The sequence below is a fragment of the Chaetodon auriga genome, chromosome 6 (assembly GCF_051107435.1).
Source record: "Chaetodon auriga isolate fChaAug3 chromosome 6, fChaAug3.hap1, whole genome shotgun sequence".
In the NCBI taxonomy this organism is placed as follows: Eukaryota; Metazoa; Chordata; class Actinopteri; order Chaetodontiformes; family Chaetodontidae; genus Chaetodon; species Chaetodon auriga.
Genome location: NC_135079.1, coordinates 10,787,703 through 10,807,159, shown reverse-complemented (window position 1 = coordinate 10,807,159; position 19,457 = coordinate 10,787,703). Strand labels below are relative to the sequence as shown.

The 19,457-nt window shown below is 41.0% G+C and overlaps 2 protein-coding genes across 5 annotated transcripts; both read left to right on the top strand.

The window, feature by feature from the left end:
- The first annotated feature begins 1,691 nt into the window (after window positions 1–1,691).
- Window positions 1,692–7,811, top strand: pgghg (protein-glucosylgalactosylhydroxylysine glucosidase). The gene is made up of 14 exons (XM_076732198.1): window positions 1,692–1,882; window positions 2,413–2,721; window positions 2,797–3,007; window positions 3,099–3,534; window positions 3,611–3,730; window positions 4,648–4,779; window positions 4,847–4,958; window positions 5,179–5,251; window positions 5,331–5,467; window positions 5,556–5,689; window positions 6,502–6,597; window positions 6,734–6,831; window positions 6,928–7,151; window positions 7,500–7,811. The coding sequence occupies exons 2-14, from the start codon at window positions 2,478–2,480 to the stop codon at window positions 7,574–7,576; spliced, it is 2,094 nt and encodes a 697-aa protein (XP_076588313.1). The 5' UTR covers window positions 1,692–1,882; window positions 2,413–2,477; the 3' UTR covers window positions 7,577–7,811.
- Window positions 7,812–8,964: 1,153 nt separating this feature from the next.
- Window positions 8,965–19,443, top strand: LOC143321617 (inner centromere protein A-like). 4 transcript variants are annotated; one of them, XM_076732060.1, is made up of 21 exons: window positions 8,967–9,141; window positions 10,728–10,876; window positions 11,032–11,136; window positions 11,240–11,850; window positions 11,980–12,010; window positions 12,171–12,240; window positions 12,337–12,469; window positions 12,608–12,647; window positions 12,946–13,033; window positions 13,143–13,283; window positions 13,754–13,771; window positions 15,394–15,503; window positions 15,590–15,710; window positions 15,808–15,918; window positions 16,503–16,666; window positions 16,820–16,940; window positions 17,172–17,270; window positions 17,595–17,630; window positions 17,914–17,976; window positions 18,061–18,211; window positions 18,805–19,426. In XM_076732060.1, the coding sequence occupies exons 2-21, from the start codon at window positions 10,737–10,739 to the stop codon at window positions 18,984–18,986; spliced, it is 2,535 nt and encodes an 844-aa protein (XP_076588175.1). In that variant the 5' UTR covers window positions 8,967–9,141; window positions 10,728–10,736; the 3' UTR covers window positions 18,987–19,426. The 4 variants fall into 4 exon arrangements, with proteins under 4 accessions (XP_076588177.1, XP_076588175.1, XP_076588173.1 ...); XM_076732058.1 differs by having other exon boundaries at window positions 9,013–9,141; window positions 18,058–18,211; window positions 18,805–19,124; XM_076732062.1 differs by lacking the exon at window positions 13,754–13,771 and having other exon boundaries at window positions 8,965–9,141; window positions 18,805–19,443.
- Window positions 19,444–19,457: the final 14 nt, after the last annotated feature.

The following is a 19,457-nucleotide window of genomic DNA, read 5'->3' as shown; positions in this document are numbered from 1 at the left end:
AGCCTCGTTGTGGGGACAAAATGCAAGTCCCCATAATGTACATTAAATTTTTGGGTGAAGACTTGGTTTATGGTTTGGGTAAGGTTGTGTGTGTGTGTGTGTGTGTGTGTGAGTGTGTGTGTGTGTGTGTGTGTGTGTGTGTTTGCATGTGTGTCCTTCCCCCCAGATTGAACTCTTCATCTGGTTTCAAACTACTCAGGTCCCTCTTTGTTCACATCCCTCCACAGAACAGGTCACTCAAACAATGCAGCCCATCTTGAATGGCTGTTAAGCTTAAAAAGGACTGTACACAACACATCACGACACCATAGAGGACCTCATAACAAAGGACATATCAAACCATTTTCCACCCTCATACCGCCCCTGTCCCTTCTCTGCAATAGCAACCCAGATATGTTTCACATCTTTCTGCCAACACACCAGATGTTGTTCACCTTTGACTCTCGCCCAGAAGAAGCCTGGGTCATTGAGTACCAGCCACTTCGAAGTACCAACTCAGGGCTGGGTTATAGGTGCAGACTACTTGTTTTCATATCCTCCTGACTACCAGTTGTTCAAATTTGTCCTCTGTGAAGGACATTTGTAAACCTGAATATCTCCCACCCACTGCATACTACTGAATTAACTCCTTTTGCTATCTACAGAGGACATTTAGGGCTTTTCAATGATACCAATTGTGAAGGGGTGGGGCTTTGGAACCTTTCTCTTTCTCATTAAGGAAAATGGTGTCCATCAGTGCAAGCGCATTTTATGGGAAGAGGAAAAGTAAACGTGTAATATTTTTTATTGAGCAAATTTTGGCTTGAAATGTTGTTGGCATATTTTCTAAGTCTCTTTACAACACAGTAAAACATTGTCTGAATTATTTTTATTGTATTTCAGCATACATACATACATACATACATATATATATATATATATATATATATATATATATATATATATATATATATATATATTTATTTATTTTTTTTGTGTTGGCACAATAGTTTTTTCTTGGTAGTCAGGAGGATATTTGGCAGCCTGGGACATACTCACAGGTTTTGGACCTACGCCACTGGTCTATCAATGCATTTTGCTGCACCTCCAACATCTGTGTCCTTGTACTGTACTCGGCATCTCTTAACAGGCTGCTACCTTGGCTTTCATAAAATTCTTCTTTTGTGTTTCTTAGACAATTTACACCTCAACTGAAAAGCAATAGCAGAGATAGAGAGATGGCAGATGACATACAATAAAGGTCCCTGGCTGGACACAAATGGAGGACATTGCAGTTCATGGTCTGTACCTTAACCCCTCAGCCACCAGAGCACCAGCTTGATCTCAATTTTGCGCACTACATAAAATTAATAAAATGCTCGCAGTGGTTGTGGGGCTGCATTAACAACTTCCACCCATGGCCTGCATAAGATGACGATTTAGTTTTAGAGACCTGATTCTTCTTAGAAAAGATGGAAAATGACAACAGTCTCACTGTGGCCTGCAGAGTATGCGGCTAGTGCACGTGACATTTGACGAAAGTTTAATGAGCATGTCCAGTATGTCGTGGTGTCCTCCCGTAGGATGCACTGCTCTGCACATCCCCTCCACAGTAGCTCCATGCCATGTTTTGCAGCAGACAGAGAAGCGTGCCCAGGTTTTCCCTGCAACACTCAGCTCCATGGCCTCCTCCCACAGCAGTGATACCGGACACTACCAACGCGGGGCCACTTTACCAACTTTATTAGAGTTCTTTGTTTTCACTGGACATGAACGTTAAGAGGAATCAGTGCATATAAGCTGCTTTTCTTTTGCTGTTAAACTGGAAACAACAAGCGGTTTGGGAACTTGTACTTTGCAGTTGCTTTTTTTGTTGCAGAAACAGATGCTCCTTCCTGCTCATGTGAGAGTGAAACACCTTCTGCAGTGATGTGTGAGATGGAACTATGTGAGATGTCTGTGCAACTTAGCCTGAACGCTGTGATTTTATGTTTACTTTCTTGCCAATGAATGCCTTAAAAGTTATGAGCAACTTCAGACATGTTTAATTAATGAGGAGAGAATATTTGCCCTGGAATTTACCTCTTCCTGTTGTTTGTTTAGTTCGGTGGCTCATTTTCTTTTTAAATTTCTGTTCCCCTATTTGCACCATGATGTCTTTTGGACATGTCATGTGACACAGAAGTGTCAAAGTACACAATCTACAAATAGCCTTAACCGACAGGAACATGTGAAAACTGTGTTGTTCCACAGTAAAAAAAAAAATTCCAGCTATGATCTAATTGCTCTTCTTTGCACAGTGAACTTGTCATTTTTTTTTAGTTTAGTCCAATAATATTGTTTAAATACTGTATACATTCGAATCTCATTGAGGGAGTGTAGAAATAGAGACTTTTGCTAACCTCTAAGTGACCTAATCTTTCATTGTTTAAGAGCTGGGACCCACTCAACGAATTCTGACTGAGCATCTTGATTCAAGTAAAGATCACCACGTCACCATGTCATGTGACTCAGACCCTTACATCTTTTCTACTGACACCCTCCCCACTGACCTCCGCTTCCTTCCTCCCCTGGCCAATGGGCTTCTGGGATGGAGGGTGTACAACAACATCATGCACATGGGTGGCGTGTATAACGGGGAGGGTGGGCGTTGTCACCGAGCAGATATCCCGTGTCCTCTAGCTGTGGAGGTCGAGACCGAGGGACCAGCCCAGCACACCTACAGCCTGGACACCCACACAGGTAGTCTCTGCCCTGGTGTTGTTGCCCATCCTATTTCATGCTGTGAAGAATCATCACTCTCATCTTCTCTTCCAGGTATTTTTACCCACACTCTGAGCTCAGGGCATGTGACCATTTCACAGTCTTTGTATTCACACCGATACTACTCCAACCTGATGGTGATGGAGGTCCTGTTGGTGCGTCAGGTGACTTCAGAGGAACCCATCACTGTTAAGCTGGTGAGCTCGTTCACACCTAAGAGCAAAGACATTATTTTTGAGTCTGGTCCTGATTACAAAGGAGGAAGGTAAGGTTTTCAAAAACGATTAAAATGCACATTTTTGACTATAAAATACAAGTATGATGTCTTACTCAGTCTACAACCCTCTCTGCCGCAGCCACATCCAAGGAAAGACCAACAGTGCTGAGTTCCCAGGAGGTTCCTGTCCCACAGTGCACCTTATCTGGACCCCCATACCTTCTACTCTGACACTGCTTCCAGAACAGAGCCAGGCTCGCTGGGGCTTCATCCTGGTTCTGGCCAACAGTTTAGACACTGCTGAGGCCAGTTTTGATGAGGGCCTGAGTCTGATGGCCTCCGGCAACCTGCGTCCATCTCACGAGAAGGCCTGGAAAGAACTGTGGCTGCACAGCACGTTGGAGGCGACAGGGTCAGAGAGCCTCTGCAAGGCTCTGATTGGCTGCATGTTCTACCTCCTCAGCGCCTTCCCCTCTATACATGACACCTCCAGCTCGTTTGGTGGCGTCAGTCCAGGTGGGCTGTCCAATGGAGGGGATGGTCAGGACTACTGGGGCCATGTTTTCTGGGACCAGGTATGGCAACTATGGTGTTTGCATATTGCTTTGGGCTTCATGATGATCACACAATGACTCTACATTCCCATGACAGGACATTTGGATGTATCCTGGAATAGTCCTTTTCTATCCCAAGCTGGGCCGAGCTGTGCTGGAGTACAGGGTCGGGACTATAGATGGAGCAAAAGACAACGCCCAAAAGCAGGGCTTCAAGGTATGATGATCACGTAGATGCACAAGTATGCAGTGAGCTCAACACCCAGGACCAAGACCAAGAGCTGGTCTGGAAAACTTACAGATAAAACATGACAAACTCAGCAACTGTGGTGACAAATCAGAAAAAAGATGAGATACAATAAACAAAAGCTAGACCAAAGGCCTACCAGCACCCCTAAAGCTCCCTCACATACACTTTATTTCCCGTTTGTTTCATCTGCACAGAAACAGAAATGTAAAAACAAGAATTTGTGGGTTTTACTTAAATGCTCTATTTCTTTCTGGGACCAGATTACTTGGACTCTTGTGGTAACTGTGAGGTTTCATCAAGAACAAAGACTCCAAGAATTTGCTGTGCCCGGCCAGCAGGCTGCTGCACGCAACTTCCTGCAAAATTACTGTTTGTCAGTTTTATTTCTGTTTGTATAGCTCGCAGATTTACCAAACAAGATGCAGCATGTTAGTCAGGGAGCTTTGGAGATCCTCATACAGGCATTTTCTCAACTTTGGACAGAGCCAAGAGAAAAATAGAATCTACAATATAAGAAGATCGGCAGTAAATAGTAATTTTTACAATTACCTAGAATGTTGAATTAACACATTAGCCTCAAACAGCTAGCATACAGGCTAACCTGATTAGCACTCAGCTGGTCACAGAAAAAGTAATTCAACATTTCAAGTTACAGTCAAAGAATAGCCTCAACAAATAGAGTATCTGCAGATAATAGTCCAACAAGAGCATTTTTATTTGATATGAGATGTTTGACCTGACAAAGTGTCAGTCAAGCTGACTGTGGGACTGTGGCAGCAGCATCATGTTCAGCTAAAACCAGCAGCAGCGTTGGCTGTATTTTAGGGCTGATACTATTTGTGTGTATTCGAGTCTTCTGAGGAAAAGATGCCACCTTTCCACAGGGACTAAAGTTTCCATGGGAGAGCGCTGTGTCAGGGAGGGAGGTGTGTCCAGAAGACATTTATGGACAACAAGAGATTCACATAAATGGAGATGTCGCCCTGGCCTTCCAGCACTATCTCTACCTCACCGAGGTATAGTCTTATCTCCATCATATTGTCTCAGCTTGTATGATGGTATTAATTGAGCTCTTTGTTGCAGGATCTGTCCGTGTTCACAGAGGGCCAGGGCAGCGAGGTGATCTATGGAGTGGCTGATTACTGGGTTTCTAGAGTTACCTGGAACCCCGAAGACCAGAAATATCATCTCTTAGGTAAAGACCATTATTATAAAGATGGGAATTATTGTGATTTATTGAGCTTTACGTGGTTATCAGGTGGATTTTTTAATAAAAGCTATATTAAAATTTGCTTTCAGTCGTATTAACGATACCCAAAAAAGTTTTATAAAGCATAACTAAATGATATGCATGCAATTATTATGTCATGTCATTTGTATTAAAATTCAAAGCATTTCCCTTTTGTGCCATTTAGGTGTCATGCCACCTGATGAGTATTATTACAATGTCAACAACTCTGTGTACACAAACACAGTGGCCAAATTCAGGTATTCGTATTTGAATATTTCCCTGCAGTACATATAAACTCATGAATACCAATAATACAAAAAGTTTCTCATTTGTCAGTCTCCAGTTTGCTGTAGAATTGGCTGCCCTCCTCCAACATCCTGCACCAAAGGAATGGCAAGAAGTGGCCGAACACCTCAAAATACCTTTTGAAGAAGAATCCCAGTACCATCCTGAGTTCGATGGCTACATTAAAGGTTCATTTTTCTACCTTTCTGGCTGACCTATGAAAGGAAATTTTGTGTCCATAACACAATATCAGAATGTCTTTTGGACCTCTCACAGGTCATCCAGTGAAGCAGGCGGACACAGTGATGTTGGGCTATCCTCTTGCTTTGCCAATGTCCCCAGAGGTCAGGAGAAATGACCTTGAAGTGTATGAGCCAATAACAGACCCGAATGGTCCAGCCATGACGTGGGTAAGACACAGCATGCTTTATGGTCAGGACAAAATTGATATTGTTAACTCTGGTTGGCTCTATTGCATTTACTGCCAAATGCACTTTTGAGAAAGATTACATTTTAATGATTTATGCAATTAAAGCTGCTGTAATCAATAATTTATATTAACAGTGGATCAAATGAGTACGCACAAGTAAAAGGAGTTGTTCAAAGTGACAAATGCAGAGAGAATTATCACCCAGCTGTGCAGTTCCCTCAGCTCTGCGTGCTTTTGCCAGTTTAAGCTAATAATGGTTCACTCTCACAGCTCTCATCCACATTGTTTTGCTACAGCGAGCTGCTGGATTCAGCTAAACGCTTTGATAAACCTGCTTCCTGCTCAGCATCAAATGGGAGAGAAAGTTAGCAACTATGTACTTTATAAAGTGACAACAGATCAGTGTCTTTACAGCTTGTTGTGGCTTTAAAGTACATAAGTAGTGCAAAATGTACTGCAAGTATCAAAAATAAAAGTATTTGTGATGTGGCATTTGTCAGTGTTTTCTTGTATAGTATTTGATTATTAATACAATATTTAATGTTGTGGCTGGAGGACATGGAGCTAGTTTTTTTCCATCTACTTGGATTTTGGGGGGGTTTAATCTATAAGTTTTACTTTACATGTTTATTCTTATAAAATCAAAATCTCCAAAGTAATTAGCAGCAATTACTTATAGATAAATTTCTATAAATGTAAAGTTTTAATGATGAGTTTGAATGTAAAAGCCTGTTGATGCTGTTCTTTATTAATATGTATGTTTGTACCAATGCTTTTCTTTTTCGTTGTAAGGGTATGTTTGCAATCGGCTGGCTGGAGCTGGGGGAGGCTGAGAAAGCTCACCATTTACTTGAGAAGTGCTTCAAGAACATTCAGGGACCGTTCCAGGTATCCTTCAGGCTCTTCTCACACACACACACACACACACACACACACACACACACACACACACACACACAAACACTTAATACTAATACATGCCTTTTATCGCAACATCCAATGAATATTTGTTTGCCTCTCACAGGTATGGAGTGAGTCCTCAGATGGCTCTGGTGCAGTCAACTTTCTCACTGGCATGGGAGGATTCCTGCAAGCTGTGCTGTTTGGTTATACTGGCTTCAGGTCAGTTATCAATCCGCTAACCGTGCACAGTGAAAATCAACCTGAATACATACGCAACACGTAGGCAGAAGATTGACATAATGAATTTTTTTTTAGAGTTCAGAAGGACTGCCTGGCCTTTTCCCCACTTCTTCCCAATGACATCTCTGAGCTCTGCATTCGCGGTGTGAACTACCTGGGCAGTCAGATGGACTGGCTGCTGAGGAAGGATGACGTTTGTATCATACTAAGGGAACAGGCAAGCAGTGCTGGCAATGCTAAGCCCTGCGATCTACAGGTTGTCCTGAAGGCATCGGGAACTAAAATCCCTCTCACTCCAGGTAAGACACAAGCAAAGACATGCATTGATAGCAGTTAAGAAAAAGATTTATTTATGCAATAAATGTGAAAATTTGTACATTAATAATAAAGAACACACTTCACCTTCCAAACTACATCCTCAAAAATGACAAGCAAACATTACACTGAACATAATCAATTTCAGAAAAACACAGATTATCAAAAACATTCGTAAAGACAAATAACAGAAGTACATTAGGTCATATTTAGTACACAGCCTTTTATTATTCCTACTTTGTTCTTAAATTTCACACAGGTATCCCATATATCTTAATACCATTTATGTAGTAACACTATTATTATTTACTTGTACTTATCTATATTTTCAGGACAGCCAGTGACTCTTCCACGCGAGCCAGGGTGTGTTTGTAAACTGGCTTCACCATCTTCCTGCTGGCCACTCTGAAATAGTGACCATGACCCTCCTAATCATATAATTTACACAGACTTAAAAATGTGTTGAGCAACTTATTTTATGTCTAAGATACTGTTAAGTTACTCTTATGTTAAATTTGCCTATTTTATAATTGTGAGATCTACAAACATATCTCGCCATTTCTTTCAGCTATTTGGCATTAGAACATGCTGTGTTATGTAACCATAAGCCAATGGTGTTGTTTTGTAAATGAAATATATTCTAATAAAACTCATTACATTCTGTGAAAAGCTGAATCTTCCCCTTTTGTTTCCATTTCCTGTGGATGTGTTGTAGTAAACCTTAAGTTACCTTGTTGAGCTGGAGCGTCACAGCCTTTTTGTGAGATTGATGGCTTCAAACATCCTGTAGCTTTGTTTCTTGCAGGGAGGCGGCAACAGTCCTACAGTCTGCAGGAGAGGATGAGACAAGGGACGCACCAGCTCTGCTGAATTCAGAAAACACACACATCTAACTTTACTCACCTGTGGAAGAGGTCCAGTCTGACCTGTCAGTGATCGTTGAATGATTGTCTTCATCTTCATCCTCTGTACTGGTGGACCCACCATCAAACCAGCCACCTCCCAGGTTGGCCATTCCCTGGAGCTGACAGCAGCACACTGGCCAGACTATGAGACCATTTACTTACAGACTATGGGAGCCTTGTCTGCCTCAGTTTCCTGCTGGCTCAGAGGCATCACTTGGGTTCACTTTAATTGGCCAACTCTTGTATTGAGTCTCAGTATTGTATTGAGTATTTTTGTTTGCTTCCTGGAATCCTGAGGAGGAGTTTTTGTTGAGATGGGCTCATTCATTGGTAGGGGAACTGAGTTTTGTATTGGGCACTGTGCACGTCCTTGGAAGAGGTGTTGACTTTACCTTGCTGAGTGAGCTGGAGTTTCCTGCAGGGAGGCAGCAACAGTCCTACGGTCTGCAGGGGAGGATGAGACAAAGGAAGACAGAAGTCATCACAGTAACCCTAAAAAATAGTTCACTCTCAAATTGATTTAAAAAACTGTGGTTATACTTCTGTATACCTTAAAATATACTTTTGCGTGTTTAGTGGCATCATTACTGAAAGAGCACGTGATAAAGCCACAGTCAAACATGCATTCTGGATCGAGTGGAGCAACTTGGCCTGTTTGATTTAAATCTGAGCAGTGCTGAAACTCCGCCCTGGACGTCGGTTGGGTTTGCTCGATTTGCTTATACTTGTCAACGACTTCCGCACTCCTCGCGATTGCTCGCTATTGTTCCTAACGGCGGGACCCGCCTTTGCGGAAATAAATCGAACAACTCGCCTCGACGTCACCGAGCTTCGCGTCGGGATTGGCTGATGCGGTTTTTGAAAAAGTTAAACAGTTTAAGCGGGTAGTGTTGTAGTCACCCTCCAGGATCATACAGTTTGGGAGCAGTTTACATGTGAGCTGTCAGAGAAAGTGGAAACTCATTCGTTTTATTATATTTGTCTTGACGTCAATATGCGATTGATTTAGCGTTAAATATCAGCGAGCAGCGAGCATTGGATTCCCTTTTCAGAAACCCGGATATAAAAGGTAAGTTAATGCAAACGTTCGTTGTTTTTACGTCTAAGACAATATTAACGTTAGCTTGCTAACACCGTGTTAAGACAATAAAATGAGAGCAGTTATAGGTGAAAACGTTATCGACATTTCAGTTTAATGAACATATCGTGTTTCTCAGAACTTATCACAGTCTGGCTAGCGTTTAATATTAACGTTAATTGTCTCTTTGGTGTTAAAAGGTCGTCCGTCGCATTTTAGCTAAGCTAAAGTGTTACCTCGGATACGTTAGCTAACGTTGATTCCCTGATTGTCGACCCCAACGCGGGACTATCCCCGGTCGGCACTCTCCCGCTAGCCAGACTATCGAGCCCACCGACATATAACGGAGCTAGTTATCTTTTTTTATGTTAGTTTTTTGTTACGTACAAGTGTATTTGACATATAATTAGTGACATATTGTTTCAAATACACCTACAGTATGACCATTAGCCTATGAATTGACTTTGTCGTTACGTTTTAACAAGTGGTGGATAAATCCTCTTTCCGTTTCCGGTCAGTTAACGTCACATCACAGATACTCTTGAGTTCGCCATGCCTCTGGTTTGGTAGTACGATGTACTGTATCCTTCGTTCAGTATCTGTGGTAGTAGTTGTAGTAGTAGTAGTAGTAGTTGTTGTTGTTGTTGTAGGCCTAGTAATCAGGGATGGGCAAAGATACATCTAAAAGTATTCCCAAATACAATGCGAAGTACCCAGCATTAAAACAGCCTATAAGTGCACAACATTAACTGTGCATTTATGAAACAGCTAGAAATTATGGTAAAGTAATTATGAAACGGTTAGAAAATAAGGCTACAAGATGCACAGCAGTAACTGTATCTATTTCTAACAGTTACAGTGCTGGGTATTTTGCATTAGTGTTTTGAAATACTTTAATACGTGAAATATAATCCGGCGGGATAGATCGTCTAAACCACCTGGGGCTACGCGTCCGTGAGCGAACTCAGTTGGGAGTCGCCGTCTGTCACCCCTAACGTTGAAAACGCTTGGGTTTATGTGGTTAAGAGTAATGTTAACGTAATCTGTTTTTGTTGTAACACAATGTGTCAGTGTTGCTGTTACATTAAATCCACTAGTGTTATGTTTTTCCCGACACATTGTTAAATAGCCATTGTACAGCCCAAAGCAGTCCATCCACGAAAATACAACGACACTGCGCATGCGCTGATTCCACTAAGCATTTCCAGTACTGAGTTGTTTGTCATTACGAAAAGAGCTTTGCAAAGTCAAAATATTTTATCAACAATTGGCTGTGACTTGAAATGAGCTTTTGATTGTTTAGTAAGGTTCTTTGTCTGAGTGACTTAATTGAAACGATAATTAACCTTAAACACTGATAAACTTTTAAGGGAAAGTAGGGGATGTGCCTTATACTTCATGGGTTCAAATAGTTATGTTAAAAGGAAAATGAAGACTGCCTCAAAGCAGACATTAAAACATAAACAATCAGTCTGGTCTTTATGGCCTCTGTGGTGATGCTTCAGTTAATCCAATTTTTATGTGCCATCTCAAGTCTGTTTGAGCATGTCCTGATTTAACTGTGATCTTTCCCTCAGGCTGTCAACATGAACTCCGTACTATCACCTGTACGATCGCTTGTGCAGATGTTCAATGGCAAAGTACAAGAATTCATCAGTGACATTGATAATGTCCACATGGTTTGGCTTGAGGAGATCCAACAAGAAGCCAACCGCATGTTCTCAAAGTAAGCTTATAGTAATGTCATAAATATGGATAAATGTATAAAATAACAAAATTTTAGGTCTCTTGCCCCTTTCACAAGTTTCCATTTTAGGAAAAACATTTTTCCCTAGAATTGTCTTCAAGATTTTACTAATGAAGCCGTTTATTGTTTTTCAGAGATTTCAATGCTGAACCAGAATTGATGCCAAAAACACCATCACAGAAAAAGAGCAGTCGCAGGAAGCGTGTGTCTCTGGGGCGTCAGGAGGAAACCAAACGAAGGTTTGTTGCCTTCATTACTGTTTATGTAAAGGCTAAATTTTCCCATTTCTTCACACTCGCTGTCTCTTTGTAACCCTGAAATAAATTTTTGTTTCCTGTCCAGATTTTCAAAGGGAAGGTGCAGCAACCTTCATGGCTCCTCTGTCAAATCGCTGGACTTCATTGCTGAAGAAGCGACCGTTTCAGAGGCCTCCACCTCTGAAGCCAATGCCACCACCACTACACAGCCTAAACGCACCACCCGTAAAAACAAACAGACCAAGTCTGAGGTTGTAGAGGATGAGAGCCAGTTACCTGATTGCAGCTATGAAAGTCAGGAGGTGGAGAACAAGAAGCCAGAGCTGGTAGAGGAGGAAGAGATGGACAAAAACAGTGAGGTGACAAACGCAGAGATCAAGTTGGAGCGCTTAAGTAGCACTGCCCAGTCTGCACCTGAGATACCGTCACCTGAGGTTGTTGTCAGCATCTCCTCAGCAGACCGTTTGTCTGCAGAGCATGCTTCTTCTGGCCGTACAGCTGCGAAGATTGCAATAGCTGGCACAGCTCGGAAGTCACGACGGAGCTCTGTCCGGTGTTCCCTCAAGCTCCGTCACTCGCTGGCTGGTCTGCGGCACAGTATGACTCAGGAGTCTGTTCGCCGGGCATCACGACGCTCCATGCTGAAGAGGAAGGTGGCTCACACGGCCAGTTCCACATGTAGCAGCAACACTGATGGTGAGAAATAAGCCATATTTGGTTTATAATTACATAAAACACAAAACATTAAGAAATCTTTCCACACATTGATTTTCATTAATATATGTGTCTCATGTGTTTGTTTTTGTTTCTTTCCCCTGGTTATAGAGGAATGTGCCCAGGAAGAGGATAGAGAGGCGTGAGTATTGACTGAAAGTCCAGATTGTTTGGATCCAGAATATAAACTACTTGTAATAATGATTTGTCTACAAAACTTAACCTGAGCCACACGAGTAGACATGAATTCAATGTTTATGTATTTTATAGTGTTTCTTACCCATATTTATTTACTGCTGCAGCATGTTAGAAGCTGTAACTGCTGAGGAAGAGGATAATGCTTCAGGTGAAGAATCAGAGGAAACTCCAGAGGTATGAATATGTCTTTGTCTATTAAAACTGTCCAAATGAAATTTGAATGTATCCTTTTGATTATTGATTATTTTTATTTCAATCAAACAAACGTAGACCCACATTAACCAGCACCCACATCCGTCTGTTGGACGTATCACTCGATCTGTGGCTGCAAACTCTCCCACACTGGCGCCCCCTTCACTGTATACCAGTAAGCAAACCATAAGCACTCCCAGCAAGACAACAGGTATGTCAACTCTCCATTTTATTAATTAGTTCTTGTTTAGATTTGATTTTAGCTAATAGCTCTTACTGAATAATGAATTGTATAACCAGCTTTTTTTAAAGCAGCTTATATGACAGTACACATTTGTGTCTGTTTCAGTTGTCACTGAGAAGCAACAGACTTCCAAGTCCGGTCCAAGGTAAGTGTGCATGCGTGCGTATGTATATGTACTTGCTTCATAGAAAGGGCCAGAAGAAGTTCTTAACCACCTGAATGAGGAAATTTTTTTGAAAGTGAGGACATTTTGGGCAGTCTTCACAACTTTGAAGGGCTGTTTGAAGGTTAAGATTTGTTTTTAAGGGTTCAGTTAGAATTGGGTGAGAGGTTACTGCACTTTATGATGTCTGCAATAACATTAAAGGATATATTAATGTGTTCAGAATGTTGGAATAAATTCTGTGTTGTGTGTGTTTCAAACATTATTATAATGTCTTAAGGTCACGTCCGAGTACCAAACGCAAAGCTCCAGATGCTGCATTGGAAAGTCCGGCAAAGAGGTTCTCTCCCCCCAAGCAGAGTCAAAGTGTAAGATGCAGAAATCTTGCAGAGTGTTAACAAATGGAAAATATTGAGAGGAATGGATAAAAGACAACAAATGTATTTCTTAACCAGCTTCTTTATTATGAATACACAGGCAATCAGACCCAACATGAGATCTTTCCTCCACACTGTGCAGAAGAATCAACTGCTCATGATGACTCCAAATAGCCTCAGCCGCAATGCTGTTATCAAGTCCTTCATTAAACACACCACTCCTCTGAAGGTTGATCCAAAAGTAAGTTATACACTTAATCAGTGCAAAGCAACAACATTGTCATGCTGTGAAATGTTGACACTGTAGAACCCAACTGTGGTAAAGGAGAGCAAAGCTGTTGCAGCAGCAGGCTGAGGTGGACTAAACATAGTAGAGCACTGTGAAGAAAGGATCACATTTTGATGTACTTTATATTGGATAGTGCAGTCGATTAAAATGTGGATCAGCTCAAGACATCTGGGCTTACTAATTAAACTCCACTGGCCCAAAACAGACATGTGGTATTGCAGTGAACTAAATCTGTGTCAGCATAACTCTCCATGGAAATTATTGCTTTTCAGATATCATTTTGATTGTGCACATCACTAAAACCAGAATACTTTGAGAGTGAAGAGTGCATGTTCTTAAATTTAAAACATTATTGTGGCTCACATTTTGGTTGAGCTGTTGAATGATGTGGTCCTCTCATTTGGCTCTTTTTCTCTCCCCAGTTGAACATTGGTGTAGTGGTAAGTGTGATGTAGTTGAAAGCACTGTATGCTGTTTGAGGGCATTCGGTGGTTTCTAAGTTCTTACTGTGCACCTTGATTAAATGTCCTTATCCTCATACTTTAGACAAGCCCCTTTCACACTTCCACATTTAAACATAAATGTTCAGGCATTTGTCTGTATCAGAGCTGAAATTCAGACTCTTGACAGTTTGATGTCTGAAGATTTTGAAAGATTTCTGGTACATTTGGTCTCTACCTAGAACAGGGGGGTGACATTTCTGAATGAATCACTCACAAAGTTAGATGTTGTGTAGAATAGACTCCATTACAGAGACGGACGTACATGTAAATGATCAAAACCACATCATGATAATTGATCCCTGAAACTTTGCAGGTCCACTGGTGAAAGGGGCAACTGTGTTTTAACAAAGGCCCAAACTACACTTAGTTAATTGTGTCTCTCATCCCAAGACTCACTAATACTCATCCTTTGACATCTTTTAATCTAACAATCCTTCAAACCACATAAAATGGCTTTGGTGACCTCACTGTTTGTTGCTTTTGACACACAATTTGGTCAGAAGTAGAAATTGAAGTGAAAATCCATCTTAATCAGAAGCTAGAGCTGTGTGATTTGACCAAAATCTCATATCCCTATGTTGTTTATTTCATATCCAGATAATGACAGGTGACGATGTAGCACTTTTTCTGTAAATTCAGTGAACAAATGGCCTCTGTGAAATGACCACATGGAAAGGTATACTTCTTATTACATTTTGAGTTCTATACTTGACAAACAAAGTACTTGCTCATGTTTGATTATTTTTCTACTGCATTTACAATCTTGGTTCAAAGAGGTCAGTGGTGTTGGAGTTCGTTAGGCGACACGTCTGTGGCATTATTTGTGCAGTACTGTTTTCTGGTCCATGTCAGACTTTTCATGCCCAAGCCACATCTGTGTGCCACCAATAGACCTTTGTTTAGGTATGAGCTCCTCGTTGGCTGGTTGGAGTCCTGTAACTGTTCTGAATGACCACGTTTCTTTCTCCTTTGTTTGTTTGTGTTGCCTTCACGCAAATTTGCTTCCTGCATCTGACTTCAAACATAAAAAACCTGCAAATTTTGCCCTTTTTATGTTATGTTACTGTTTATTCTGCTGGTTAGCCCATTGAATATGGTGTATGGTGCCATCTGTTTCAAAAGCATGGGAAAATATGGTCGATAAAGACAGATAATATTCATGTAATAGAAACTAACTGGTGAGTTTCCAGTTAGTGGCTGTCAGGCTGTCAAAGTGCAGTTTTGTCTTATATTAATAGTAACTTTTTGGCTTCCAGCAATGTCTTTCTCTACACTCAGCCTGTTTGAAATTGTCCACACAGAAAGTTTGGAGACTAATGATCTCCGATCAAAGGACAGGTCGAGCTCTCTGCGGTTCAGCAGTGTGAGAACACACTCGATGGAAATAACAAAAGTCTGTCAGGGTGGATTTTTGCTTCGTCTGTCTGCTCTAAGGATGTGGTGGCTGGTTTCCACGTGAATGCACTCCACCTGTTGCTTGACTTGTTTTTGACATTTGCCTTGTATTGCAGTGTGTTAGAATTAGCTGATTTCTGACAACATGTTTCCTCTTTTCTCAGACAAAAGAGCGTCAAAAACTGGAAGCCCTGAAAAAGAAGCAGGAGCTCGAGGAGGAAAGAATGAAGAAAATGGAGGACGAGAGGAAAAGGAAACAGGAGGAACTGAAAAGGTTAACACTTTACCTCTTTACACACTCTGATTGGACAGTTCAGTAATGTATTCTTTCTTTTTTAACTCTTAAAATTTGTTTTCTAGGAAGAGAGATGAGAGGCTGAGGAGAGTGTTTGAGGCCAAAGTGAAAGAGGAGCAGAGGGAGGAAGAAAAGAAAAAGAAGATTGAGCAGAAAATGGCTCAGATTGATGAGAAAAATGATAAGGTATGCAACAAATGGGATGACCCGGAGTCTGTATGTTCATGTAAAAACAGATTTCAACCCTTGTGTCTGAACTTTGATACTGTGTCTCTTCGTGCAGCGTCAGGCAGAGGAGAAGGCCAAGAAGAAGCTGGCTGTTAAACGTCAAGAGGAGCTGGAGCTGAAGAAGAAGCTGGAAGAAGAGGCTAAAAAGAAAAAGATCCAGCAAGCAGTAAGATGATGCTCTTTTATTGATCTGTGTGGTCATTTCGAAGTTTGGCAAAAATGACCTTTGATTATTCAGTTGGAAAAAACACTGTTTAACCATTCAGATGTTCTTTTTTTTGTGCATTATGTCCATAAGAGGGCAAACTGATACAAGTCTATATTACTTGAATAGGTAGATTTATTTCAACATAAACATGTCCTTTTAAAAGATCTACATACCTACACATTACAAAATAAACTAATAAAATAATGTCCAATCTAATGATGATATGGCTCATTTCAGCTCGACCTGCATTTTATTTTCTATTAATTAAAGTGATGTTTGCAGAGTTTCTAATGGTGGAGATTGACATGTCCTGGAAGATTTGAATGTCCCGTGGATCATGGAAACAGTCCTGGTCAACACAGTTTTTTAGTGCTTTTTTTAAAGCCTGCATTTAGAATTTGTTTTGTTATACTATATGTGTAGGTGCTTGATGAACAGGTTCAAAGAGGTTATGTTTCCATGCTGCACATTTTTCATCTCTTGTAACTTCATTTTCTTTGCCATTATGTATTTCATTTTTGCCTTTTTTTTTTTTTTTAAAGCAAGAGGAGAAGCGGCAGCAAGAGTTGCTGGCTCAGAAGAAGGCCGAGGAGGAGGAGCAGCAAGCTCGTAAGCTGGCTGAAGCTCGCAGAGCTCTGGAGCTGAAGAGAGAGCAGGAGCGCGAGAAGGAGAGAGAGCTGGAGAGAGAGCGACTCGCTGCTGAAAGGTCAGTCAAGACTACTTTATAAACTAAGAGGCCCAATTATCTTTTCAACTCGGTAACAGTGTATTAAATTGAAAACTTGCATGAGTGACGACAGAAATAATAAGGTTTATTTACTCCAGAATCTGTTTGACTGACTTCAAGTCTGTATTTCAGAGAGCGAGTGGAAAAGGAAAAAGCTCTTGCTCTGCAACGGGAACTGGAGAGAGCAGCGAGAGAGAAGGAGAGGAGAGAGCTGGAGGAGAGGAGAAAGGCTCTTGAGGAAAAACGAAAAATGGTGAGAAACTAACAATTAGAGTAAAAAATGTTTTCTTATCTGATTGTTGTGTGTTGGACCTCCATATAACCATGTTAGCATGTCCATGTTTGTATTGTTTCCATGAAACAACTCTATAGATAGGCCGGCCCCTCATATTCAAGTTAGTATGATTAAGATTTCAGCAGCTCTGGGTTTGTCCGTTTGGCCACTCAGTCGTCTGGTTGTTCATGTGTTTTTTTCTCCCACTAGGAGGAGCAGCAGAGATTAGCTGCAGAGGAGAAAGCTGCACAAGAGAGAGAAGCTGCTAAACAGAGAGAAGCTGCTGCTAAACAGGCTGCTGCTAAACAGGTAAACCAGCAGGGAAAATGATGCTTCAGTTATAGGTACACCTGCACTGCTGGACATGAGCAAAAAGTTGACTTGAAGGTTAATTATTCTCAGTTTGAGGGAGGTTCATCTAAAGTATAAATATTTTCTCCCTGTTGCCATGTGGACAGTTTAGGTTTAGCTGATTTAGTTTTAGCTTTCAAATACTCCCTACAAAATCTTTATTCAGGTTTCTGTGGATAATCTGCATTTGGGTGAACAGACTCCTGACAGAACAGAATGAGTGATACTGTAACAGCTGACTTTTTGGAGCTAAATATCTCTCTCTACTTCTTTCCTACCCAGACCACTGCTGCCCTGAATGAGACTGTGAATATCGAGGTAAGAGTCTTGATAACTTTGAAAATGAATTTTACTTTTGGTAATTTGGCAGTTTTCATATGGTAAATGCTATGTTTATATTCATTGTTACTCACCAAAATGTGTTGTGCGCATCATTTACATCCATGTTTACTAGCTTGCAGCGTTCTTCGCTTTCTTGGCAAACAAAACAGGGACCCAGTAATTGAAAATAGCTCAACAGCACTGCTCGAGGTTTGAAACTTAAAGGGACCTTCTGAGCAGTGGCAGACATATTTACATCCTTTCTTCTTAATCTTTGCAGCCATCTGTAATGAGCACGCCTGTAGGAAAAGGTGGTGGCCTCAACGTGACCATCGATATTGAGGTACATTTTCTTGTCTTAAAACACATTAAAATAATTTTCCATCAAAGTAAAGCCTCATGATGTTTGCTTTATCCTTTTCAGCAGAAATCACCACAGTCATACTCCATCACTCCAAAGGGCGGCAACAAACCTGTGTTGTCCAAAAGTGCCGAAGATTACGGGATGGACCAAAACAGTGACGACTCTACTGATGATGAGTCTGCTCCGAGGAAACCTATTCCATCCTGGGCAGAAGGTAGGCATGATTTAGTACAATTATCATTGATAATGACAATGACATTACCGAGGTTGAAACTGAGTGTTCGTTAAACTCCTCTTCGAACAATGATCATCCAATCATTGTTGAGCGACCATAAGTAGGTACAGCAGCTGTGTGGAGGTTTGGGTTTCTCCACATGCAGAAACAATGTGCATATGGCTGCATTTCAAGAATGTGCAAGGTGAAGTCTTTTTGTTTAAGGCCTTTTTAAAACATGGGAACCAAAGTGTAACCAGTCAATTAAACCTGTTGTTTTTCTGCTCTAATTTAAGGTGCATTTGTTCGTGTGTCCAGCTATGTAGACATAGCATATCCTTAACTAACAAGATTAGTTTGAGTTTGTTGGTTTACAGGTTGCATTGTAAAACAGCCATATTACCATCTTGCACATTCATTGTGTAGCATCATACTTGCATGAATATTTCCCCACTTTGTGGAAACTGGTCCTTGACAGTCAGTTTTTAGGTTAAAACACAACGTTAGCTTAATTAGCTGAATTATCTGAAAAAATCTGCCAACATTTCAATGAATTAATGAAAACATTGTATTTAAATATTTCTCCCTTCCAGGTCACAACCTGCAGCAGATAATTATGAAGCAGTACTTCAACCCTCCTGATTTAGACTCTTTCTTCGGACCCGTTGAACCACCCAAACTGGAAAACATGTTTTATAAGTGCAAGCCTCGCTACTTTAAACGCACCAGCTCTGCTGTGTGGCACTCACCTCCTCTTGGATCCAAATGTCTGTGAAACTGACGCACATGTACATATCTGTATACAGTTTTTATTTTTTCCTGTATTAGATTTAGTTGAGGTTTGAGGCATCAACATTTTAGGAAATTTGATATTAGTTTGTAAGATATCATGGATATAAATGATACATAGGTGGTGAAATTGATGTTTCATGCTTGTACTTGAAAATGAATGTGCATTATAACACAGTGGGATGTGAATGTTTGAAGGATTTTGGGAAATCATCCAGCAGGGCCAGGATCGTCCTTTCAGCTCTTAGTGAGTGGCACTCGTTTGGCAGTTTACAGACGCCGCCCATGTCAGGTAGGGCGTCAAATTTCTGTGTATGGTTTGATGTCAGGACGGTTCAGCAGCTGTAAATCTGTTACATTCTTTTTTTGTAATTACTTCCACTGCAGAGGATATGATTTCACATGTATGGCTAAATAAAAAGGGATAAAAACACATGCCCTACTAATGTTTAGTCTT

Bases quoted from the DNA above. Each gene is read 5' to 3' on its own strand.
- pgghg (XM_076732198.1), top strand. From the start codon at position 2,478: ATGTCATGTGACTCAGACCCTTACATCTTTTCTACTGACACCCTCCCC. The intron at 3,008-3,098 runs GTAAGGTTTTCA...TCTCTGCCGCAG, and splicing joins CCTGATTACAAAGGAGGAAG to CCACATCCAAGGAAAGACCA. The intron at 5,690-6,501 runs GTAAGACACAGC...TTTCGTTGTAAG, and splicing joins ATGGTCCAGCCATGACGTGG to GGTATGTTTGCAATCGGCTG.
- LOC143321617 (XM_076732058.1), top strand. From the start codon at position 10,737: ATGAACTCCGTACTATCACCTGTACGATCGCTTGTGCAGATGTTCAAT. The intron at 12,241-12,336 runs GTATGAATATGT...AAACAAACGTAG, and splicing joins AATCAGAGGAAACTCCAGAG to ACCCACATTAACCAGCACCC. The intron at 15,504-15,589 runs GTTAACACTTTA...TTTGTTTTCTAG, and splicing joins AAACAGGAGGAACTGAAAAG to GAAGAGAGATGAGAGGCTGA.